The 26,364-nt window shown below is 40.1% G+C and overlaps 1 protein-coding gene across 1 annotated transcript in view; it reads right to left on the bottom strand.

Moving 5' to 3' along the window:
* The window catches only part of SPTLC2 (serine palmitoyltransferase long chain base subunit 2), a 76,534-nt gene that overhangs the window by 33,849 nt on the left and 16,321 nt on the right, over positions 1-26,364 (bottom strand). The window contains exons 3-9 of the mRNA XM_086462413.1: positions 21,724-21,878; positions 20,545-20,693; positions 19,070-19,194; positions 14,433-14,526; positions 11,645-11,750; positions 10,621-10,840; positions 8,696-8,822 (exon numbers count right to left, since the gene is read on the bottom strand). Of these exons, the coding sequence (XP_086318539.1) occupies positions 8,696-8,822; positions 10,621-10,840; positions 11,645-11,750; positions 14,433-14,526; positions 19,070-19,194; positions 20,545-20,693; positions 21,724-21,878 (976 nt within the window). The remainder of the gene's footprint in view (positions 1-8,695; positions 8,823-10,620; positions 10,841-11,644; positions 11,751-14,432; positions 14,527-19,069; positions 19,195-20,544; positions 20,694-21,723; positions 21,879-26,364) is intronic.

The following is a 26,364-nucleotide window of genomic DNA, read 5'->3' as shown; positions in this document are numbered from 1 at the left end:
CCAGCGTGCTCTCAGATTTACCCTAAAACTGCAAGAATTTCAACACGAAAGGTGTTGAGCTTTCCCATGTTAGTAAGCTGTATTTGGCAAGCAGCTCCTGGTAGCCTGCCACCTGGAACTGCAGTGAGGTGGAAAAGGAGGCTTTGTGACTGAAAAGGTCCAAACCCTGGAGACCTTGTCTCTGTTGTGACTTTTATAGACTTGTTTTTATTGCACAGCTCTATTTTCCAAGGATCCTGTAAACACCAAAGCTGTGCATATAAACCCCACAATTGTCTCTACAATGCCAGGTCCTGAACAAAAAGTTACTTGTCAGGAATATAGCAATAACCCTTGAAAAGACAAGCTATTTTCAGCAAAGATTGGAGGTCCTAAACATTCTGCTTCCAGCTCTTGGTACAGGCAGTTATCCTGTAGGAGTACCACATCTGTTTGTGCAGAATACTTAGTTCTAGAGATGCTAGTTGAAGAGCAAATGAGTTCTCCACTGCCTGTTTAGGGCCAGAGTTTGCCAACACACTTAGACAATACAAAGACCAGTAGGAAGGCAAGCTTGAAAGTCTTAAAAAGCTTCAGAAGTATTTTACTGGCTTGCTTTTGCCCCCATCTCCTTTTTTTAAAAAAACCAAACCAAACCAAAACAACCCAATGTCCATAGACAAACCATTAAGGAATCTTAGGAGCTGCTAGCCAACGTGAACTTGAGAAGCGTGCATACTCTGTAAATACATTTTCCCCCACAAAGACAACCTTGTAACCACAATGTTCCCGCTACGTAACAATTAAGGGATAACCTGAGCATTAACAGAAGCTTACCCAAGGCAGCAAGCAGCTCTACAGGTTGATTTATCCTGTCCTTGACAGGCCAATTTGACTTGAGCTAAACTCCGCTGTTGAAACTGGACTGTGACAGAATCTGCACAATCTCATTTAAAGTTGTCTCAAATCTCTCCACTGGCCATACACAAAACACATTAATTGGCATGCAGGTTTTTCCAGACAGCTTCTTCCTTCAAAGATTAAATCTGCACTACCTAAGGAAGTTTATTACTTCTGGGACATTACCAAACATCTGCACACTAGTAGGACTAAAGTACACACTGTAGATTGTCGAGATTGTCCACACTTGGTAATTTGTGGTCAATCTCCTGTACTGATGTGAAATGACATGAGTTGACCTGGTGCCAATCACATTTTACATCAGAACCTGCTACACTACGCAAGGACAGCGGCTCAACTGGTGTGCGAGTCCAACACAGCCTAATGCACCTGCATACAGCCCACAGAAAGGGCTTCAGTTACAGGCTGTTGCTTGTTTCCAAAGAAGCCAGAAACATTTACATTATATGCACTTCATAGAATGAAATTTTGCCATGTGTCTGTACACTGCAGACACTATAGTAGTACTAACAGTAATTTTTCTATGTTGAAAATTGCTGCAGTTGCGAGGGCTGATGATAGGAAGTGGTGCTCATGTGGGTCATTCAGACATTTTAAAAAAACCCCTCTACTCTAGTAAATCATGCATCACACCAGGAACCATGAAGTCTATTTCACACTAATCCAAAGACAGAGGGCATATTACCTCATTTGTGATTACTCCTGTTCAAATGCTTCACCTTAACATCTGTACTGACTTACAAGCATTTTAGTCTCACTATTGCTAACAATATACACTAGTGAGCTGCTACCCAGTATTTTCTTCTTTCCCTGTATGAGCAGCACACCAGCGTTGGGTAGAAATGTGGCACCCCAAGTGCTACTGAGAGTAAACAGCAAGCCACACGTTTTAATCAAATGTAGTGTAGGAAATGAAGAAAAATGAAATTACTTAACAAAGCCACATTCCTAGTTGTATTTCTGCTAGGATAGATCAGTGTTTAGGCTACAAAGACATAGGGTGATAGCTCACACCTGAACAGAAACAGCAAGAACCAAAATGCTATGAGAACAAAGCAGATGTACGGTTAGTTATGAAGGTTTATGAGCTCTTGTACACACACCACAGCGTGGATTAAAGTCTAAAAGAAGAGGCACTGAAGAGTCCTCACATTCCAATGCACAACACAAAAGGTACAGCTCTACTAATGTCTGTAAATACTCTTCAAAGCACTGAAGGCTGGAAGACTTCTCCTGTCCAGCCCAGGTTAAAGCAATTTTTCTGGAGGCTTGCCACGCTCTGTGGGACGGAGGTAGGGATGCAGCAACAAGCTGGATTTAAAAGATCCCCAGCTGGAAGCACAAATACAGAGAGTGATGTTTAAAACTGTTAGTCCCCTGGAGAGAAGCAGGAAACTCTTTATGACCCCCAGAGTATTTGTTTTTTCAACAGTTTCCCAGCTCAGCTTGAGACTCTCAAGGGCAACAACAAAAAAAGTTTTCACTTTGCTCAAATTAGTTTTGACTGGTCCTCGGGTTCCCAAGGTGATAATTTAACACCTCATTAACAAGTGCATTATTGGAAGAAATTCAAATGAACCGATTTTAATGCTAATTGAATGTTTTCAACCTCAGCCTGCACAAGGAGTGTGTATTTCCTCTTTAGAGTATAACAGCAACCACTGACTCCATTTGTGGATCTACTGCTAGCAACGGCAAGGTACAAACTTCATTTATAAATATACTATTAGCCACTTAAAATTCCATTCCAAGTGATTAACGTGGCCTATTCCTTCATTACTGCTTACACTTTATATTTGCATATATTTCTGGTTTGTCTTTGGAAAGAAAAGAGGAATTTTACAAAACATCCCACTTGAAGAAACCTACTGATCAGGCAGCTGAATGAACTACTGAGGTCACGTCTTCACTTGAGGGCCTAATTAACCACATGGAGGTTAAAACACTAATTGCAATCTTTTCTCCCCCAAAATTGAAGCAGACCAGGCATCGTTTTGTTTCCAGCATGCTTCTTCCTGTTCATATTAACAGTATTATAGCAGTGGTCCTGTCTTCTCAACAGCTCAGTTAGGCTCAGTTCTCTGCCAACACAGCTGTACATTCTTATTCCCTTTGGCTGCAATTGGTTTAACTACCTTTTCTCATTGAACCCAGTCAAGTTTGTTGCACACAGCAACGGCAAGACTAGAAATACCTTTTTTTTTTTTTAAGGTTTCCTTTGACTAGATGTAATCAACTACTAGCTCTTCACAACCGAGGTGCTCAGATGAGACAAATACCAAACTACACCCAGCTAGCTGTCTAGCCTCCAAAGGTTACTCATTTCAATAGTTTAGCAGCCAGGATAGCCTACGCAACTGCTACCTCCACTGCTTGCAACATCAGAGCTATGTAGGATAACAATCCTTGTTGTCCTGCTTTGAGCTAGAACAGAACCAATTCTCTTCAATGATTTTACTTTTCAGCTAAGTCTCTTCTAAGTAACTGCACTTTCTGATATTAATGGCATATTTTCCCAGACAGCATCTCCTTCTAGTAGTGACAGCGTTTGATGTTTATAGTTACTACCAAGGAATGCTGGGCAGAAAGGCTCTTGCTTATACTTACTCCTACAGAGCTAAATTGCGTACCACAAGTTAGAGTGCCATAAAGTACAAAGGTCAGAATGAAGTAAAAAGGTCACACCTGCAGGGAGGAGTGGACAGGACAGGTAACCCAAAACTGACCAAAGTATTCCATTCCATATACATCATATTCAGTATAAAGCTGAGGGATCACAAGGGTTAAGCCCTCTTCAAGTCTATTCTTCTGTCTGCAATACCAATCTGTACATTTCTGAATCCAGTTCCCAAATCTGGATCCTGAACCTGGTTCCCAACTGCTGCTGAGTCCAGCCTGAGATTTCCCCAGTGCCAGCCCTGCAGTGTCACAGGTGACATATCATCAGGGGGGTTGGTTTCAATACTGGTTTTGTACATATTTGTATGCATTTCATTATTCTCTTATTAGTATTATCTTTTATTTTTATTGTTACTGTTTCATTAAGGCTGTTCTAGTTTTCTTTCCCAAACCCGAAAGTGTCTCTCCCTTATTCTCTCTCTCTTCCCCTTCTGGGATGAGAGAGGTGTTATAGAGAGTGTCTGGCATTTGTTAGTGGCCAGCCCAGCACTAACCCATGATATTTGGTTTCTATACAGTTCTCAAAACAACATTCATTCCAAACTTAAGTGCCATCTTGGGCAAGGTCTACTCACAACTTCTCATACATGCTACATATGACGCTGTGATTGGGTGTGGGATATTTGTGTCCTGAAACTGAGATGGAAGACAGTAAACTTGTTATAAACATCAATATGTATAATTACTATTATTGAATTAATCTCCATAGAAGGAAGTAGTTCACCGCTTTTACAAGCCATTAAACGGCCAGCTTTAGTTCAAACTTAAAAACACTCCTGGACATAAGGCTCACCTTCCATTTTTAATACACAGGAGAGCAAACTAAGTTTCATCTTTGAAGGAGGTTAACCAGTTCCTAGACTGGTTTCACCTTGCATGTTTTGATTTGCGCACATCTCAGTCAGGTTACTTAATTACTTTTTCCCACTTGCCCCCAGCGATGTCATCAAGGCAACAAACAGGCTGCATCCTGAACACCAACAGCGCTAACAGAACTCCAGATGCATGGCTCTTATGTAAATGGCAGGAAGGAGCTGACTGGATTCCCAGTCCTAGCAAGATTGTAACGGCTAAAAATCCAGCTATCAACTCAAACTAAACCATTGACACTGAAAAAATTCACCAAGACAGGTGAAGTACTTAACATTACAAATCTCAACGATGTCTCATTTACCAGGACAAGCGCCAAGCAGTCTCATTTTCCATACAGTCAATTTAAATAACCCAAAACCCACATGAACAACAAGAATCAAGTGGCTCTACACTACAAGTTTCCAGAACTCCATTCCAGCAATCAATTTGTCATCTCTGACCCCAAAAAGTCTGTTTATTGTGTCTTTTTATTGTTTTAAAAAGCCCCTTTATCTACAAAACTATCTGAAGTTAATTCATCTTTGTGGCTGAACAGAGAGAAAGAGCAGCATCCACTGAACTGCTGACAAGCATCTGCAACACTTGCTCATTAATGATTTTGACCATAGTGACTCTGAATTGGAAAACCTGCTCCAAAAATCTGCTTTTGCAGAAAAGAAGTCTTCTCCATCTCTCTTACTCACCTTGCTCTACTACATATCAAGCCAAATATGATGACATGCAAGATACCCATGTACATTGTCACTGGAGTTCTCTGAAGACATTCTATGTGCCCAAGATGTTCACCACTCGAGGACGACTGTTCCTTTGAAGAAATTCTCAAAGTGATCACAAATCAAGTATGTTTTGTTTAAGACTGCATGATGGTCTTCTAGCCAATTACGTGCAAGACAAGTAACGCAAAGTAAAACAGGACCAACATACAGCACTGAGGTAATAATGTAGAGGAGTTTCAGATGCAGTACTGGAAGTGCCACTATCAAGAATCCATAAGATGGCTCTGCCATTGCTTTGGCTGTTGGGAGTATTTTTTGCAGTCTGGATGAATGGGCAAGTAACATACTAGTATTCATACATAATTATATTCCCATATCTGTCTTCAGAGAGATTGAGGCTTGCTAGTCACTTACATGCATAAACAGTACAAGGAATTAACAGATTAGTTTGAACAGAAATCAAGACACAAGAAACTACTGTCCCAATTCAGGCAGCACATTTGCACGCCATCCATCTTATGTTCTCTATAAGCAGCCATACAAATTTTCATAGCATCTGTATTTTGTCTATGCTGCCTCCTACTAATATCCTATTTAGTCACTGACAGCTTGCTGGAAAGATATAAAAGGAAATACTTTTTTTTTTTTGGTTATATAAAGTTTTAGTTCAAATATTTTAACTACAATGCCTTACATTGTAAGTTCAGAGCCTCCAGATGTTTAATTAGATTTAGAAACAACCTGAAGTTTGAAAGAATGAACTTATTCTTGCAAAATAATACATAAAAAAACCCTTTCATCCTCAAGAACTAGTTGTTTCCTACTACTTATTCCTCAGCTACAGACCACCTCAATCTGACATCACAATTTCCACAAAGGTTTGATGCCGTGGAGGACAGCAGCTTTTACAAATAATGTGTGGTGAACAGAAGCAGACAGACAAAGAAGCCGCAAAAGCTCTTTTCAAGAAAGCATTCTGGAAACCATTAAAAGATTTAGATGTGGCCCTAAAACCAGGGTTGGGAGCTAGTCGTCTACTGTTCTGATTCCAGCTCCAACTCCTATGCCCTTGTGAAACCACTGCCCTATCTCAGTTGTCCTTCATTCATTAGTTCAGCTTTCTCTAATTTAAAAGCAGTGAAATGTTTGTAATACACAGTCAATTCAGAGGCACTTTCCAGGAACCCAGTTTAACACTATTTCTCTACTTGTCTTCCACAGTTAACAACTCTTACCAGCACCACTCTACTCCACATTTACTCATCATAGTCAAACCAACTGCAGGCAGTTGTCCTCCAGAGCCTCACCCATAATTCTACAGAATCCAAACATAAGTTTTTCAGCCAAAGCCCTTAAACAAGGAAAAGACTTTGCTATGCTATCATTAAGCAGCATCTCAGGTCACCTAACCGAACTTTTGCCAATTTCATCCACAGAAAATGCCTACAAAGTAATATCTCTAAAGCCTTAAGGTAATTAAAAAAAAAAATGCATAACTAGGAAAAAGCACCGTGCAGAAAGTGAACAGAGAAGCACTTTCATACAGGGATCATCCTATGAGGTGCTTATCCTGGCTGAAGGCTGACTTAGATGCTTAGAAAGCTAGTAACACTTTCACGGGACCTGTAGCTGAGAAATTCTTTCCAAGTATGAGCAGACAGGACTTTAGCTATCCAGCTGTTGTATCCAGCACTTCTGAAGAGTGCTGCACTTAGCATAGAAATCACACATTCAGAGGCTTCTTTGAAATGACACAGCTTTCGAGCACCAAAACTGCTTCTTTTCTCAACAGAAAGAGCAGTTAGGAATTCTGGTACTCCTTAGCACCAAATTAGCAGGATGTAGCCTGACATGCATTTTAAGCAACGCAACAACAAAAAAAGCCTTTTGAGTTTATTTTTTTACCAAATTAGTTCCTGATCTGGTTCACCTTTCAGCTCTGATGGATCTTACTGGTATAAGGCAGGAGAACAGTCTGGAGTAGAAGTTGCTTCCAGTCTCCTGGCTTGAATGAATATCACACTGTAGCCTTAGAACGGGTCAAGAAAGCCTCAGTTTGAATACTGCAAACAGAAATCAGTTACACATTCCTTGCTTTCCATTTCATTAAGTAAAACAGATACTGGAAGAAACCCAAAACAAGCAACGCCTGAGCAGACCACAGACTGCTGGCAAATCATCAGCTAGAAATAGCTCAGTCACTTTAAGATGACAGCAAGACCCAGTCCTTTTGCATAACTTTTCATGCAGTTTGAAGCTTCGTTAATACCTGTAGAGAACAGCATGGGGGATAACTCTTGGCTGGTACAGGTATCTCACATGGACCACCTGGAAGCACTCAACGCTAGCACAGATAGAGGCTGGTGCTGGGCTGTACTTGCCTCAGTGATGACTTCTCTATTGAACAACCACCAGCACCAATTGCTGGCACTTAACTCTGTTCTCAGATACTGTAAGCAAACCAAATAAACCTGTTATAACAGAAAAAAATCTCAAGTCATTTCTTCAGCGAGCTTTTTCACTGCAGAAGTTAACTGTCAGGTTAGTTGGTCAGATGACCCGTGTTCAAAAGCAAATACAGTTCTTCAGCATACACCACCACCTCGTGGCCAGATGCCGGAACTCCCATAACTGAATATATTCTACAGTTCGAATGCTAAGTGCCTCTGAACTGAACACCACTGACAGACCCTCAGCTAACGACACTGTCATCCTGTGCGAGCTGCTCACAACTTTTTAACTACCTGTGAAGTGGGAAAAAGTACCCTACGTGTGAAGTGCTGTACCATTTGAGTTTTCAAGGCAGCTTACACAAGTGCAAGCTACTTACTTCATGCTATAACTCAAGGAAGCTGCTACTTACTAGGCAAATGAGACACAAGAATTTGTGGTTTCAACTTTGAATGCACCAAAACAAGTACAAATTTCCCCTTTCTTACTTTCATGATGAAAAAGGAAAACTAAGACCATAAAAACAGATATGCTGAATTTCTTCTCCTGATACATTAAGCCTATGGCTCTTGGAAACTGCCTCTAGCTCCCCAAGTGAAAAGGGATTTCGGAAACATTCCCATATTTACTTTAACTGAGGTGCAAACATCAAATTACCTTAGAGATTAAAATCAAAACCATTGTCCCTGCAGTAACCAGCACACAAGACTGTATAAGATACACAGCAAAAATACTCTGAAAGCAAAGTGGGAAAATAATAAAGGACAGACAATGGGGAAGAAAAAGGAGGCTAGAAAAGCTAGACACAGAACAACAACAACAAAAAAATCAACAGAAGACAATACTGTGTCTTAGATAAGACTAAGATGACTTACCTCCAGGTGGAAATTCTTTATGCTGTTATTAGGCTGATCTGCCAAGCAGGACAGTAAATTGATTTATTGCTCCAGAAATTCCAAGTCTACATGTGCTGACAGATAATTACAAATGTGCCCACTGAATGAGTTATTGGCCAAAGTGACAAAGAGGCTCTGCTTGGCTTCTCCCCCTTCTACATGCTTACTGTTAGGACTCACCAACAGTTGTACCATCTTCACCCATAATGCACTTCATGGAGGTGATGATTTGCTCCACAACAGGAGGTGACAGTGATGTTGCATACACAGCACTGTGAGAGGATGTCCTGAGATAATCAATCAGTTCCTAGCGAAAGACAAGAGGCATCAGACATTGCCTTGCCAGCACTCAGAAAAATGCTTTATTGTCGTGTCTTAATCACACAATAAAACAGGCCACCATAAGAAACCTCTTTCAGAATGTCCTGGAAGAGAACAGGTATCTCAAGGATTAGTTTCATGGTACAACTAATAGACAGTTGAAAAGCAAACAGCTTTTGGGACATTATAACCCATAAATATGCCTGTCACAGGGCAAGAATGCGTGTTGATCAAAACCAAATGCTTACAACAGACTTGTTCAGCCAACACCACCAGCATTGTACTGCAACAAGGTGTTTGCATTACTCAAGCTGAGCACAGGCTGTGTTTCAGAAGCATTTATTGTAACAGTGGGAGTAGAAAACAAATGAAATAGTGGGAAGCAGGATCCATAGGAGCTTATGTATCATGCTCAATATAACTGTTTCCCCACAAGAGTCACCAAACAGGGGAACAGGTCACAAAATATTTTCTCTCATTTATCAGCACAATATAAATAAAGCAGCAGGTGTAATTTAAGAGTGCAAGAACTTCAACCTAGCCCTCCTGCATTTCCCAGTTGAACATATCTGCTACAGTTGTTAAAGGGCAAAAGCAGGTCATATAGAAACAAAGGACCAACACATCCTAGATCTAGGCTGCTTTTGTTAACTGTAACAAAACCACTCTAAAATACCCAGACCACTCCAGCAAAATATTATAAAGACCAGCATGAATGCCAGGACAGATTCTGTCTTCTGCTACCATAAAATCGATAACGATGGCCATGTAGATAGCACAAGTGGGAACATATTACAGAAACAGGTGGATGTGTTCAATTTTGTGTTGCTGTCTGCCCGTAGTCAGTTAAATGAAAGGAAGTCGTAAAGGGACTTTGAAACAAATTAGGTAAGAGGCCTTAAATCATCTGAAGCAATCCCTCAAACAGCAGCTAGAACACAGTTGTTAAGGACTCTTAGCTGCTTCACCTTATACCAAGGGAGTTAATTCCACTAGCTCACTACCTTTGGAAAAAAAGATTAATACGGTGCTTTCTTCTGGGAAAGATGTCAGAGTAATTTCAATCCAACCACAGTAAACTCCCAAAGAGGCACATCTGCAAGTCCCATGTACATTTAGATGGGCTGAAGTAATTGTCACTATTAGTAGCTAAAAAAATTATTGTCCTGGTAGGAAAATGGCAGAATTTTACTCTCAAATAAAGCTTAGAAGCCTGATCTGAGAGATACACTTGAGGACATGAGAAAGGGGACACATGCAATTGCCCACACCATCCCTCCCAAAAGGAAGGGTTTGGCAAGGGCAGCACTTTCTAGCAGTACTGTCCAACAAAAGACAGACAGTAGCCAAAAAACCAAAACAACAACCAACTACCAAAAAGGGAAACTGTTTGAGTCCAGAGGCAATCAATTCTACCAGACTAACCCAAGGGGATTTTCTTTCCAACAGGCTGAAAAACTTCAGCTTTTGGCATTTTTCCTGCAAGTCTCATTAAAAGTAGTATTAAGAAATGCCTGCTTCCTGGCTCCTAGCAGTTCCTAAAAAGATATTACACCACTACTGTACATTCTGCAAACTGAGATCATTGCTGACCATGTGAGAACTATACAATTACGAGGTATTTTACTAGACTATTCTGCATTGCACAGACTTTCACTGTACTAGACAGTATGTAAAATTATGAAATAGATGGACAGTCAGGGTACTTGAGAAACAGACCAACTTTGAAATGCGTCGTAGACTCCACACCAGCCTGAAACAACATGATATTCCCAGCTTTTTACCTTCTTGCCCCCAATGTATCCTCCAGCAGCTCCAAAGCTTTTGGTGAATGTTCCCATCATAACATCCACATCTTCAGGACTGAGTCCAAAATACTCCACTACACCCCGGCCACTGGGACCCAGGGCACCTATACTATGAGCCTCATCAAGGTACAGATAGGATTTGTACTTCTTCTTAAGGGCAATCACTTCAGGCAAACGGACTATGGATCCCTCCATACTGTCGAGAAACAGAAATTCAGTGTAAGTGGACTTAATGGTTGGGGCCTCCTTACAGAGCTTAAGATCACTAAGCTTTCTTTTCTTCACTTTTAGTAATTATGAACATAAAATTTGCTAGACACATCGAGTTCTGCAGAGAGATGAAAGAAAACTCCTCCTTGCACCTGGGGCCCAGGTGTCTACTTTCTACCCGTTGAACATCTCTGTGATGCTCAGACTAAGTGGTAGCAGCAACAGTTAAGTTTCTATAAATGAATTCTCATTTTTACTTCCACCTTAATGTCAGTATTCTGATCTGACATCTACTTACCGGTTGTTTTTAAGTTTAAGAACTGACTGGTGTCTCATTAGTAGCACTCCAAAATACCCCATCTTGTACCGAAAGTCACTACGCTTTAAATGCCTAACACGGCCAAGTCTACTACACACTCCTCACTCTCAGCAAAACATTCAATTTGCACAATTCCATTCACACTAGCATCATCTAGTGAGTACAGAAAAGAATGGAATGGACGAACAATTTAAGACCTCAGCTCTGATGTAAATTATCAGTTTAGACTAATTAATTTCTACAATCTAATCAGGATGTGGGAAGCATCGTGTGAACACTAGGTGCAGCTACAGTATTAGCAACAGAAAGTCCAGGATGTGAGACATATATAGCTCAATTTAATTCACAGATGAGATGAATGAAACAACTACAAAGTGACAATATTCACAGTTTGATTTGGCAAAGGAACCCAAATACTAAGCAGCTAGATCTCATGTGGAGGGTCTTAGGAATATAAAGAAGAGTTTGTACCTGTATATTCCTTCCACCAAGATAAGAATTTTTTTCCAGGGCCTCCGTGTACGAGGTTGCCCATGCACAATAGCATCTTTGAGCAGCTTCTCCAGGCTTTGCATATCTGCACCAGAAATTACCGTTAAATGGTACCAAAACAGCTACTAGCTTGAGCTTTGACATGACTAAAGATATCAATACTCCAGAAATGCACAAATTACTCCAGTGCGGAGGACAGACCATACATAAGTCAACAAGCATGGGCTTTATCTAGCTATGGGCCCACAGATGAGATTCAAGGGTGACCATGAAGTCCAAGGAAGAATTTCATCATCCTAAGCTAAAAGCACAAGTTAAAGCATTAGGCATAAACAGTAAACAAGGAAGGTGGGGGGTGTGGGTGTAAAAAAAGAAAAAAAGGAACGCATCTTATTGCAAGGAAAAAAAGTGAAAGCAATTTAGGTAGTAAGCTTGTCCTTGCGGACAGAGATAACTCAAAAAAGAACAAGGAAGCTCAAGGATAATCAACTAAAGATAAGCAGAAGATAGACCAAAGTGCAGGATAAGAAGGGGAGCAAGTGTAGTTTTTTATTACTTTGTTTAAAATTGAAGAGTCTGGAGGTGTGGACAAGGAAGCTACTAAATCAAAAACAGAAAATGAAGAAAAAGGAACTACCAGCGCAGGAAAGAGGACAGCGCCCAGCATATCAGGAACTAGACAGATGAAGCTGTTAGTAGCAATGTATTCTGTAACCTTACTAGCTTTCGCTACTAACACTTGACATGATCCTAGGAGACCTGACCAATGTGAGCAAATAAATACATACGAAATTGGTCCTGAAAAACAAACTAACAAACAACTGAGCAAAGGCGTGGAGGTGGGAGTAATCAAATAATAAAAGCTAAAGTGCTGAGAAAAACACAAATATAAAACACTAAGGCATGAAAAAGAGCTCAGCAATCATGAAGAGGGGAATGGTTGTAAGGCAGTTGTAGCAGTAAGAGGAGCTTGTGAACTTGAACTAGACTAGAACTCATACAGCAAAATAGGTCAGTTAACACACTGTTAAGAGATAGCTGACGTTCAGAAAAAGACAAAGATGAAGTAGTCAACAGTGGAGTCTCTGCCTCCAACAAATCTCTCAAGGAAGAAAGGATTAGTTTAGCTCAGTTAGGGAGAACAATGGAACATAAGCTTCTGCTCTGATCTCTCAAGGAAGAGGGAAAGACTGGGAACTAGGTCTGACCTTAATGAAAAGGACAAACCACAGAATAGGGTATAAAATCCTTGTTCAAGGGTTTCATTTTTTTAAGGGAGATTTTAAATTTTTTTCCTATAATTTCTAAAAAGCAGAGTATGAATGAAGCCATTAACATCAAGAAAATGAAGTTAACTAAGGCAGCACAGAATATAACAAGAGCAGGACTGAGAACACAAACATAACCATGAATTGAACATTATCTTGACAGGCCAAGATCATTACTTGCATTTTGCCTTCTGATTCTAAATCGCCACTCCATTCTCTTTTGCAGATCCCCACCACCTATAAGGTTTCCAGAATATCCCTAGTCTCACCACTGCTAGTTTGTACCCCATTCCCACAGATCATCTATTCTTCCTCATCACACCAGAGCTTCCAAGTCCTTTTCCTCATACCCAGAACTATGTTTGTCACCAGCATTCTCTGAAATTCTGGAGCTGGTTGCCATGTTCCGAAGTATGTCTAAACAAATGCACAAGTTGAATGCAAAGCTTTTGTGATCTTGCCCAGCAATCAAGATTTATCAAGAATAAAAAAAAAAAAAAAAAAAATCATCACTGAATGTTACAGTAAGCTTTACACTTCTGTAAAGAAAATCATTCCAATGATAAAGAATAAGAAAGAGAGAACACAAGAAACAATACGTACAGCAGAGGATCCACTATCAAATCAAGCAGGACAAAGAAAGGAAAATAATTGCAGTCACCCAAGCTTTGCTGTCACCACCACACACTTCAAAGAGAGTAAGAGCTGTTGTGATCTCAGAGATCAATACTATAAAGAGTATTAGGAGCAGCTGAAGAATGAAGATAGTGGCTTTACCAATCAAGGACAACCAGGTACCTCTTTCACTGAGAAAAAGAGAAGGAAATCCTAAGTATTTTTAATCTGAAAGTTATTCTAAACACCTCCTTTGGAGGAAGCTGAAACTAGCAAAGTGACAATTCTGTGTATTTTGGAAACAGATACTTAAAGCAAGTAACTCAATGAAATTAACTATGCTTCACATCTCAAAAATTCCTTTTGTACTACTTTGTACCAATGCATGGCTAGTTTAGCTAGGACATCTGCATTAGTAAGCTTTTGTTACTGTAGGATCATGTCAGCATCTGGTCCTAAAATTAAACTTTCTTATCCCCCAAATTGTAACCTAGACCACTACAAGATAGCACTACTATGTGACAGACTGTTAGAATAGTCTGACCGTGCTGAGCTATCCAAGTAACAAGAAGCCATGTTAAAACACTAGTGCCCCTAGACATGCTGAAGGGCAGCATGTTCCTCTTCACATGCAGAAGGTTTAAGCAAGAACAGCTTCAGGATAAAAATGTTATTAGTTGAGACTGAACATATGAGAAAAAATAAAATATCCAATTCAGGATGATTAAATTCTCAGTAGCAGCATTCTTCTGACCTTTCAGGTAACCAGCAGTTGATTTCCTTGCATGAAATTGGATTTCCAACTATTAGAAGATAGAAGAGATTGTATCTGATCTATAGCAGATCTATCTGCAGAAAAGCAGAGGCCACCATCTGATACTTACTGTTGTGCTTAAAGATTCGAATAGTTGCTCCTGATAGTCTTGCTCCGAGCACTAATGATGCATGATTCAGTTCATCACTCAAAATCAGACAGCCCTGAATTAGAAGGGGAAAGAGGAAGATATTGAAAAGGTTATGTTTCACAGCCAAGCATATAACACCTTCCAGCTCTGAACTGCTTAGAAACCATTTAAGGAAAAAAAAAAATAAAAAATTTCCAACTTAAGTGCAGCTAGTCCAGGCAAGACTTGCTAAGAAACAATTTGCAGCCTTAGTATGGCAACTACAAATACACAACTGCTGTTAACTGAAAGAACGACTTAAGTTTCCCTTTTCCCAGAAGTCCTGCAGCGGAACCTGCCTGAATATCTCATGATGATTAGTACTCATCCTCCTATGCAGCCAGAGAGCAGAGCAGCTTGGCAGCTTGTTGCACTTCACTCAGCAAGCCTACAGTGGTGCTAGGAAACAGGCCACTGAAGTCCCAGATTGAAGACTTTATTGAAGTTGCACTATTTCTTACATTAGGAGGTAACCACTGACTAAACCCATGTGTGCTCAGTGGTACCAAAGCGGCTAATTTTCTTTAATGAACAGAACTATTAAGTATTTTGTAGATGAAGATAACATACAAGAGACAGAAAGTGGAAAACAAAATTAGAGAGTGAAATTGAAAAGTCTTCTGAAGCCATTAAACATTACACTTGCTTTTTCAAAAAAACGGAAGATAAATCCTTGGACAAATATCAAGACAGGATATGTCTGTTTTGAGAGCAGCAATGATTACAGGTCAACAGCTGATATATGCTGTGAACATTCAGTCACAGTGTGATCACTGTGGACTACAGGAATGCATATTGGGGGATTAGTTTGTAAAAGAACAGTAATATTTCTACAGAATCTTGGCCCACTCCAATTACTACGTAAATCTGCTGCAACTCTAGAAGTGACTTTAAGTTAAAAATCCAGAAAGCGTGTCAAGATGCTGAAGATTTGATACGAAACGTGCTCACTCTACGTTTCTCTAGTAACGATTGATGGAGGGAAGAACCAAGAACATTTATTCTCTGCAATGAGAGAGACTAGAACTGTGAAAAGCATTGCCTACAGTTACACAAGGTGTCACAGGCAGTAGGAGTATTTTCTCCACAATAAAGGAACTTTTGCACTAGAACTGCAATGTACCTAGAAATATTCTACATCCTGGGAAAGCTTGAGACTGGTTTTCCCCAGAAACTGCACTAAACCAGCAGTGTTCAAATTGCTGCTACAAGGATTCACGATGCATATTTCAGAGACTTTGGCACAAGAAGCATGGAAATCTCCAATTAGTGTTTGCTCTTTGCAACTACTATACCAGAGAAAGAGTACATATACTACGTATACTATGTCAGAGAGCATTGCTGTTAAACACTGCTGTATCAAAAACTGAATATAATAATCCTTCTTAAATGGCAGATAGTAGGAAAAGTGATAGATTAATAAGAGGAAGGAGAGATTAATTGTCTAGAAGGAGCTTCTCCATAAAAACAAGCACGAACTTTTGGTAGAGAAAGAAGGTTTAACAAATCTACGAGCAACCTCTTTTCACCCCCACCTGTAACAGTAGGGGACATTCAATTACACAAAATAAATTAAAACTGAAAGTGAAGTAAAGAGTCTAGTATTGTCTGAGAGAGGGCAAAGGATCAAAGAAGCCAGTGGTACAGTACACCAATCACTGACGACCATATGTAAAACTGAGTGCTGCTACTACAATGATAAAACTTCCAGTCACATTTATCAGCAAACTTACATTTGAGAGAGTATCCAGGAGAAGACTAACACTAATTGGAGATCATACTACCGGTTTCAAGAAAAACATATGCCAATGAAGATTACTTACCAATGCATCCTACAAGTCATATATAGAAACTGAAGCAAATGCCACATTTTTACCACAAAGTGCTGCATACATGAGTTGTGTAATTCAGTCCTGAGCACTTAATTTCACCAACTAACTATACATGGAAATTAATCTGTTCTCTTACAACCGAAAGAAGATCCTCCAAGCACCATTGCTCTAACTCCATTATTTAGCCTCTGTTAGTCCAGAGCTACTATGAAAAACTCTGTACTAAAGGCAATAGAGAGCACTGTTATTAGCTAGTTACAGTAACTACACTAACAACACTTATTCCAAAACAGTCAACTTTCAGAGTCTAGCTTAGCCTCAAATGGTCTAACAATTTCTGACTATGTAATCCTCAAATCTCACACAGTACCTGTGGTCTAGAGTCAGCATACTTGTCAGTGAGTGTACTAGGCAGTCAACAACTTGGCTGTCAACAGCAGGTCTCTCCTGCTGAAAACTGCCAGGTGCAGAAAGACCTGTTTTTAAGCTATGTTTTAACAGTGCTGAAATACAACTTTCAGAGTACACCAACTAGACCTGTTTTAAGTACCTGCTTAGAGAAAGAAACGTGCTCAAAGAGCAGAAAAACAGAAGTAAAAGATATGTTCAGAGTAATAAATGTTAAAAAGGCATGTGAATAAATGTTAACTAGGTAATATTAATGAAGCTTTCGAATTCCTTTTGCTGACCACTGCTGATCAGGTTATGGGGTAGAGTTGGATCCCTAGGATAGTCAAGTCTATTTGTTGCTACTAAAAAGGGATTCAGTAGCAAAATAAACCAAGTGCTTAAGGATTCCACAGAGCAAAAACATAACAGGTGGTCCAGTATTACATATACGTGAGTAACTTTATTGCAGTGGATTGTGTTTTAAGCTAATGCCCAGATACTGTAATAGAATGTAAATAATTATTAGCTTCAAATCTTATCAGTGACTGTCAAAGAAACCCCTTCTGGTCAAATGTAGATGCCATTACTGATTGTATTTGCCAAACCTCCAAAAATTTGTGTTCCAAGCAGCTCTGCATCTGAAAATGTACATAGGACATGCAGAGACACACAAACAATAGTAAAAAACAAGAGCCCAAGAGTTTAATCAAGCATGAGATTCTCTGGGCTTTAGAGAGGACTGTCAAAGCATTGTCAGACAGGCTGTGCACACACAGCCAATTGTGGGTGGTGCCAGAACTCAGGATTTATGTGAGTCCTTATTTGCAGACAATGAAGAAATCGACAGTGCAGTGAGAAGCAACTTCAGGCAGCCAAAAAAAGCATTCAGTGAACGTTCTGAACTATGAAATGGTTCAGCTGACAAGAACTCTTCTCTTCAGAAGAGGTTTGTTTCGAGTATTCACCTGAGTATAAGGGCACTTCTAGTGCTGTAAGGCATAAGCTTCTTACCAATTTATTTAAAGTGCACAAAACCTAAGTGTGCTCATTGCTGACAGTACACATTGCTGTATCCATTTATGAAAAGTGTTTGTTTAGTAACCGTGCAAGTTATGTGCATGAAAACAGGAATGTTACATGCCTTGAAATTTACTGTTCAGATGCTCTCAATGGTTGCAAAAACTTAAAAGTTCAAATGTGAAAACTAAGGAGCTGAGTAAGGTGTCTCAAGGGTATTTGTATAAGATAAAGATATACAGTGGGATCCACATACACAGAAAAAAGATTGAGTAACTTTGCAGTAATAGGCAATTCATAATGACTCATAACAGACAGAAGTCTACTTAAATGTATCTGACCATGTGTGTTCTGAATCCGAAAGGTCTCAAAAATCATGAATCATTTTTCTTTTGAAAAGAAAAATTGGGGAGATGCGGGAAGACAAAGAGCAGAAAAACAGAAGTAAAAGATATGTTCAGAGTAATAAATGTTGTTCAAAAATCACAGCACTGCAGAGGTATTTTGACTCCAGAAAGACTAGATTTGAAGCACTGCATTTCTCTCTGGCACCAGACTCAAAAAAAAAAAAATCTTTCATTGTGGAAAGCATCTGATATGCAAAACCTAAGAGACCAGAAGAAAAGAGGCATTATGTAGACAGTGCTGCTTCACTGTTACAAATGAAAGTAGCATGCAGGAAGACACTACAGCTAGTCAAGAAGAGATTCATCAGGGCCAGGAAGAACAAGACAGCAATTTTATACTCTGTAGATGTCACAAGTGGAAGAATTTACAAAATTCTACCACAAAGTGATCTCAAGAAGTAGGAAAACCAATAAATGGAATAAAGGGACAATAATTCACCACACAGGGACGAATAATTCCAATAGGTTAGTAGTGCTAGGCTAATAGTGAATCACTTTCAAAAAGAGGAAACAGTTCCAGTACTTCCACTATTTTACTCTAAGTAGGAGCTAACAGAATATATATTTTTGCTCTCTTCCATCGTATTTTCCAGTAACTAAAAAAATGTAAGTTTGAGATGCAGGACACTCAAGCTGCATTGTGTATTGTTTTATGGGGCACACAGTAGACATCATCAGTCTTTATATTTGAACTTGTTTCCCTTAAATAGCTTTTCTACTAGGATTTTGCTCCTTGCTACTGGTCCCATGGATGCTGTTTCCCAAAAAGACTTCTGCAAAGGTTAGAGATGCATCCCATGACCTACAGTTTCCATACAGAATTATCAGTAGCGGTTGACACTGAAGAAAAACAAAACCAAACAAGTAGCTTTTAGAAAACCCAACCAGACAAATCTGTTAGATGAGCTTCTGTCAGTGACTTAAGCCATACCTTGCCAACTAAAGCAGGAATGTTCATAGAATTGGTTGCAAACCCCATTCCATATGCCATCGCAGATTCCACACCTAGGAACCTGGCAACTAGCTTTTCCAGCTCCTCATGTTTGTCCAAGTTTCCTGCACACAAAACAGATGAGAAATTCAGAGTGAGCAGCCTTCCATATTGCTATATTCTATGAGAAGAATTTAGAATCATAGAACAGTTTTGGTTGGAAGAGACCTTCAAGATTTGAGTCCAACCTTTGTCCTAGCTCTACCAACGCCACTAAACCATGTCCCTAAGTACAACATCTACCCATCTCTTAAACACCTCCAGGGATGGTGACTCCACCACCTCCCTGGGCAGGCTGTTCCAACGCCTGACAACCCTTTCAGTAAAGAAATTCTTCCTAATATCCAGCCTGAACCTCCCCTGGTGCAACTTAAGGCCATTTCCCCTTGTTCTATCACTTGTTATGAGGGAGAACAGACCGACCCCTGCCTTGCTACAACCTCCTTTCAGGTAGTTGTAGAGCACAATAAGGTCTCCCCTCAGCCTTCTCTTCCCCAGGCTAAACAGCCCCAGATCCCTCAGCCATTCCTCTTATGAGACATGGTCCAAATCCTTTACTAGCTTGGTAGCTCGCCTCTGTACCCTCTCCAGCACCTCACCGTCCTTCTTGTACAGAGGTGCCCAAAACTGGACACAGTACTCGAGAGGTGGCCTCACCAAAGTCAAGTACAGGGGAGTGATCACCTCCCTGCTCCTGTTGACAACAGTATTCCTGATACATGATGCCATTGGCCTTCTCGGCCACCTGAGCACCCCGCTGGCTCATGTTCAGCCGGCTGTCAGTCAACACTCCCAGGTCCCTCTCTGCCTGGCAGCTCTCCAGCCACTCCTCCCCAAGCATGTAGTGCTGCTGGGGGTTGTTTTGTGGCCAAAGTGCAGGACCCAGCACTTGGCTTTATTGAAACTCATGGAATTGGCCTTGACCCAGCGATCCGGCCTGTCCAGATCCCTCTGTAGAGCTTCCCTACCCTCAAGCAGATCGACACTTCCATCCAGCTTGGTGTCATCTGCAAACTTACTAAGGCTGCGCTCCGTCCCCTTGTCCAAATCATTGATAAAGACATTAAACAGGAGTGGCCCCAGTACTGAGCCCTGGGGGACACCATTTGTGACTGGCCACCAACTGGATTTAACTCCATTGACCACAACTCTCTGGACTCAGCCATCCAACCAGTTTTTCTTAAAGGCCCATAAGAGAACACTGAAAAAAGATACATATGAAAACATAAGTGAGTCAACTGCTGTGCCATGTAAACTAAACCCAGTAAGCCAATTCATCTTCAGTAAAGTAAAAGCTTCTTTATTGATTAGTCTTAAGTCCAAAAGCTGGAAAAAGTAATGTTTCCAACCCCTACGATCAGATTATAGACTTTGAAACATGCGTTCGGGGAACATCCTATCTTGCTCCAACTTACCCATCTCCTGCCTCGTACTGCACACCCCAGCTCCATACTCTGACAGAACTTTAGCGGCTGCTTCTTGGCAAGCCCCAGCCTTCTGTGCAAATCCAAGGTAGTTGTAGGAACCCATATTAATAATGTCCTTTATCACTCTCCCCGTGTACCTGTTTTAAAAACACCACGAGTTAGGACACCCACAATTAAAAAAAAATTAGCTACACCAGGAGATTCTTATTTCAATTTCCTAGAACATACACTGAAATGTTAAAAATCAGCAGAACCAACCATTATTTTAATACTGCCCCTCATCATCAAACTGAAATTATCAGTGAAAAAGACGCCTTCCCTATCTTACTGTCTCAAACCAGTTCCAAAAGATTTTACACTAAAAGGGGAATTTGCTATCGAATCTAAAATTGCTTGAGGCTTCTCAAACAGTTTGCTGTTTCTGACATGTCCTCCTTCCACCCCTGAAACACACAACTTTCTTTTCAATTACAAAATAAGATCTCCAGATCAATTAACTTGGCAGCCCCTCAGCAGGATATCCTCTAACTACAGAAAGGAAACACATCTGGCACTGCGGTACTAACAATACGTGACAAGGAGATTAAGGAAGAAGTTTAGTGGAAAAAAAAGTTTTAATTATTTTGCCCTTGAAAGCCAAGGGGAGACATGACTACTTTTACCAAGTATTCTGCTGCAAACATCTTCATATCAAACTTGTGATATGTCATTTCCAATTTGTAAAAATCCTTGTCCTCGCATTTCTGATTTTGTTTCTACAGACTATGGTTCTGACTCAAAACAATTGTGTTAAATTCAGTTTCAGATGTTTACTTCAAGTGTCAGGACTGATTCTAAATCAACACAAAGACACAAGTAGCAGTGCGATTCAAAGTGTCTACTCTGGGTTGTGGCCATCACACACGAAAGTATTGGTTTTGTTACAGGCGTATGCCCATGAAATCTTAACACAGTCAGGAGCCTTATTAAGTAGCAAAAAGACTATACGCAATAATTACCTTGGTGGCCAGATGTGTTTCAAAAGAGCAAATTCATCAATTTGAGCTGCTGGAAAGCTCAAAACAAACACGATTCAGTGCTCCTTTAACCTCACCACCTCAAACTTGCTTTTATAGACCCTCTAACTCAAAATAGCTGTTGGAAGCCTTTTCTTCAATTTTGACTCACGTGAACGTCCAGTTGTAGTCATGGGAAACTCTCTCCATCATGTCCACTTTAGCCCCTGGCACACTGCAGATTGGACGGTTCCAGCTGTCCCGGATGCGCATGTAGAGGTTTCTGTTGTAGAAATTTTCAAAGTCCTGGTACAATGGGACAAAGTCCTGAAACGCATCAAAAGCACTCAAAGTAAAAGGAAAATATATATTACAGCAAACTAGGAAAAGAAATAAAATGTTTGTCATTCAGAGGCAATTTATAAATGAAAAAAAAATTAAGAAAATGCAAGAGGAAAAAAAAAAAAAAAAAAAAAAAAAAGAGTTCTTCATCACAAGCCCTGAAACCAATTCTACCCAGAGTGGTTTTAATTCTGGAAATCCATGCCAGTGCAAAATTATTTGAAGGCAAGAGAGCAGCAAAACTGAAGAGATTCATCTGCTAATGCAAAATCCATCTACTAGGTGTGATTTCCAAACTTTTTCAACCTGCAAATCTACCATGCCCTCAAGATTTCCTCAACAGTAGATGCTTATTTGTATATAACTTAAGTAGCTCATAGAATCTAAAAGCCATCAACCACAACCAGAAAAAAAAAAACCCAAAACAATCAATCATGGTCACGCTTCAGGTTAGAAAGCCTCAAAGAATTCTAATGTATAGGAGAGGGAGCGCTGAAAGCAACACAAAAGCTGAATCGGGAGCTCCTAATGACACTGAGGTCTTGTTCTCTGAACTCACATGGGACTTGAAATACCTTGGCTCTTTCCAGCTCTTGCTGAGTAGTTGAGGAGAGTGTCCCTCTCAAAACACACAATAACCCCCTTGGTGAAATGCATGGGCATTGCACTGCATGGGCATGCAAATGCACACATGCGACCTAAGTGCCGATCAACTGTGCAGAGTTAAGCAGAGCAAGGGAACATGCAGGTGCTTTTTGGCACCAACCAGTATGCATGGCTCTACTGAATACATGAAGAATTTGAAGACTGAGATACTCTGCCATATTTTATTCTGTACATAAGAAATGCATTTAATATAGCAGTGCTAGCATTATTATAGAGGTTACCATTGGAACTCTTCACCATTTTTTATTCTGAATCCAAGCTGGTAAGCTACATTAGGGCACCTCTCTTCTGCACAGTTTATCGGCAGTTAAGTCCTACAGGATTTCTTTGCGTTAGCATTTCCTGAATTCTAGCTTCCCTTCCAACATTCTTCAGGAAAAGTAAGTCATTGTGTTGAATGGATAACACACAAGAATGTCAAACTAACTGTGACAGCAAGGACATCCGAGCACTCCAGTGCATTTTATTTCTGGCCTACTTAAAATGCTCCAAAGTCACGGACTTCCTTATTACTATTCAATTAAAAGGAATTTCGACATTCAGTAGTTATAAGAATGTATAATTCATTTGCTAGTGTTGAAAGAAAAAAAAAGAAGCCTTTTTAATAATGTACAAACAGAAAAAGTAGACTTTATGACAAAGTTAAGAGCCAGCACAGCATTTCTTCCTGTTTTTCACAAGGGAAATGCAAGCATGGTAAGGGGCATTTTATTTTCAGTGATACGACAAGACAGAATATCTGTTTGACCAAATATTATGGTGCCTGACATTTCTATCACTGGAGCAAAACTGGGAACATTTATGCCAGCTTTTTAATAACAACTCAAACAAATGGGCACTGACAAGCTTTTACTTACAATGCTCAACTGCAGGAAGTGTACTTTTTTCTTTACATTTCTATTTTAATGATTTAACAACTTTGTCCTTTCAGTTTGGAGTAAAGGAACCATCTAGGTCCATCTCTTTGCATCCTCCTACCAGCAGCTGCACAGGAAAGACAGATCCCAAAAGCGCCAACTGCTAAGCAGTCATAGTTACACCTAAGCCTGTCTGATTCACCTGTGCATCATGACATGCTCGGAAGGCCTAAAGATACTAGTTTTTGTCATTGCAACTGTGGAAAAACAAACCAAATTTAGCCAGTGATCACTCGTCCACTGAATCACAAGAATGTCCTTCCTCAGCAAAGACAGACAGCGGGAACAAGATTTCCACAAGCCAAGATGCTCGGAAGGGCAATTATTTCTTCCACATTCCTCTATTTAAGTATAGTTTCGCATTATTTCACATGTGCCAGGTCTTCTCTGAAGGTTCTTTGTCAAGCGATGTTAACTGGGGTAGCGGGACAGCTAATGCAAAGCTGTAATCCCCTAGAAAATCATTAGTTTTCTGAAGCAGCTACACAGCTCTATCCTTCCTTGACTTTAGTGTCTGTTCCAGGCAGAAAGTGGGTTTTTCAAGGCTGAATCACTAACAAACTACTCACTTTTACAATGGAGAAAACCATCTTAACCTTGACAAACGTGTTCAAGAACTTCCTTCATATATGAACAATTACACAGCTCCTGTACTCTATTACAGAGTGGCAATATGCATGAGAGTACCTGTAGCAATATACTACGACTGTGATTCATGACAAAATCAAAATAATTATCTACAAATGTCTGAAACCCATTGCTACACCATTTGTAGAGGTGTGTGGTGAAGTGAGAAGATCAAAAAGAAACTCTGGCACATTAGAAGATCAATACTTGAGGGACTTGTTATGTCTAATTATAATCTACTGAGATCCTTTTAAGCATTTGCAACTCCTCTTAACCATCTTTGCATGAGAATTCAGCTTTGCAGTAATTATTCAAGCACACTATGTGACCTAGGAAACAATTAAGATTCTAGCCAAGGTTCTTGGCCAGGAGCAGAGGCTGGAAATGAGGCAGTATACCAACTCAGGCAGCTATGCCTGGCCTCATACAGTCCTATCTCATCTCAGATTACTGATCAGCTAGAGCATGTTTTATTTTAAACCCAAGATGACAAAGCAGGAGTAATAAGCGCAACTGCTAAGATAAGGACAATCACCCACAATTCATTGACACCACCAAGATACATACAATTTAAGTATGCTCTTACAAGCCAATTAAGTGATTTAATTGTGAAGTAGAGAAGGTCTCTGAACCTAATGGATTATAAGAAGAAAAAAAGGTGTCTTAAAAGCCAACAAGAATTCAAGGAACAAGTTGCAGGTAAGGCAATTAAGGTCTAATACAGGACATTAACCTTAGTTTTTGGGGATACCAAGCTGTAAGGTTATAGCAAAGGGCTTCAAGTGAGGCATCAGCTTAACGCCAGCCCCTTTGTTGTCTGTCCCACACCCCCTACCAAAAAAAAAAAAATAAAAAATCCTTGGAATAGGAGAGGTAGAAGTGTTATTTTGGCATAAATTCAAACAGGACTGTCTACTTCTTCAGTAATCCTAGCCCCACCAAGAGGTTCTCAATCACCCGAGAACATAAAAAAAAAAAAAAAAAAAGAGAAATGATAGGGATATCACGCCTTTATAAACTAGTACTGTCTTTTGGAGTTTGAGAGCCCTCTTTTGGTGCTGGCATACAGGACCAGATGGTTTGGGGGTTGGTTTTCTGTTTGTTTGTTCCCCACCCCCCTGCACTTTCTACAGTGTAGCATTTCAAATAGAGAGTAGAGAGGACAGTGCAGCAAAAAGACCACTTGAATTCTTCATGGAAATGAAACATTTTCAATCTTTGAACCAAGAAAAAACATTTGGGGAGGGAGGGGACACAAAAATTACCAATCCATACTATTTCAGATTTTTGGCACATGCAGCCACGGAGCTGTGCTGTGATAGTGTCCTACTGCTGGAAGCAATCGCCGACATCTTTAAATGGTCTTCAGAGGTTATTGTTATTTTTCCATCAAGTTCTCATCCTATTTCCGATCCAACACTCTTTCTAGCCATAACAGACTAAGAATATCAGCCTGAGATGGAACAGCTTCTTTTGGAGGAAAAATGTTCTAGGAGTAGTTGATTCTTTGAGCAATCTTCAGAGTAAGCAGTCAAACAACCACAAAGGTTATACTGTTTCCAAAGGAAGGAGCAAAAGCAGCATGTTCTTCCACTTGAACTCATATGAACAAGGAGCTGAGAAATCCTAAACAGCTCCGTTCCTGTCAATTTAAGCCTCAAACACATCCTCTATTAGTAAGGTGATACCTGATGAAGAAACCTAAGTACTAGTGCTCTCCCAGAAGTCTGAAAGGCATAGCAATTTCAAGGAGTGAAATAAGGGAAGAGTAAAACTCTCCCTTGGGAGTGCAGCACCTTAGCATAGGTGATTTGGGAATCCAAGATTTCATCATACTGTCAATTAATACTACAACAAGTGAAGGTCATAATAACAGCTTTGTAACCATTAGCTTGGGGCACAGTGCCATGCAAATGCAGCGATTATGCTGCTTTCAGATCCAAGTTTTCACAGTGTTGCAGTTAAGCTAACAAATGGTGCCATGAGCACCAGCCAGGCTTATCTGCAACTCACATAATTTGTTCCCTGATAATACAAAACTGACTCCAAGTGGAAATCAAGTAGACAATTGCATCAAATTTCAGGCTTCTAAAATGAAGCAGAAAGACTAGTTCCATCTCAATGCTACATGAGTCAACAAAAAGTGGAGCAATAACTGTGGGTAGCCTTCATACCATCAGGAGGCCTCTGATGAGCTATAAAGATGCTAAGACAATACTGAGCAAGATTCCAGTTTACTGCCCCTGAGACAGTTCTACAGC

This window comes from Leptosomus discolor, chromosome 3 (assembly GCF_034619465.1).
Source record: "Leptosomus discolor isolate bLepDis1 chromosome 3, bLepDis1.hap2, whole genome shotgun sequence".
Taxonomy (NCBI): Eukaryota; Metazoa; Chordata; class Aves; order Leptosomiformes; family Leptosomidae; genus Leptosomus; species Leptosomus discolor.
This window is presented reverse-complemented; position numbering and strand designations above follow the sequence as displayed.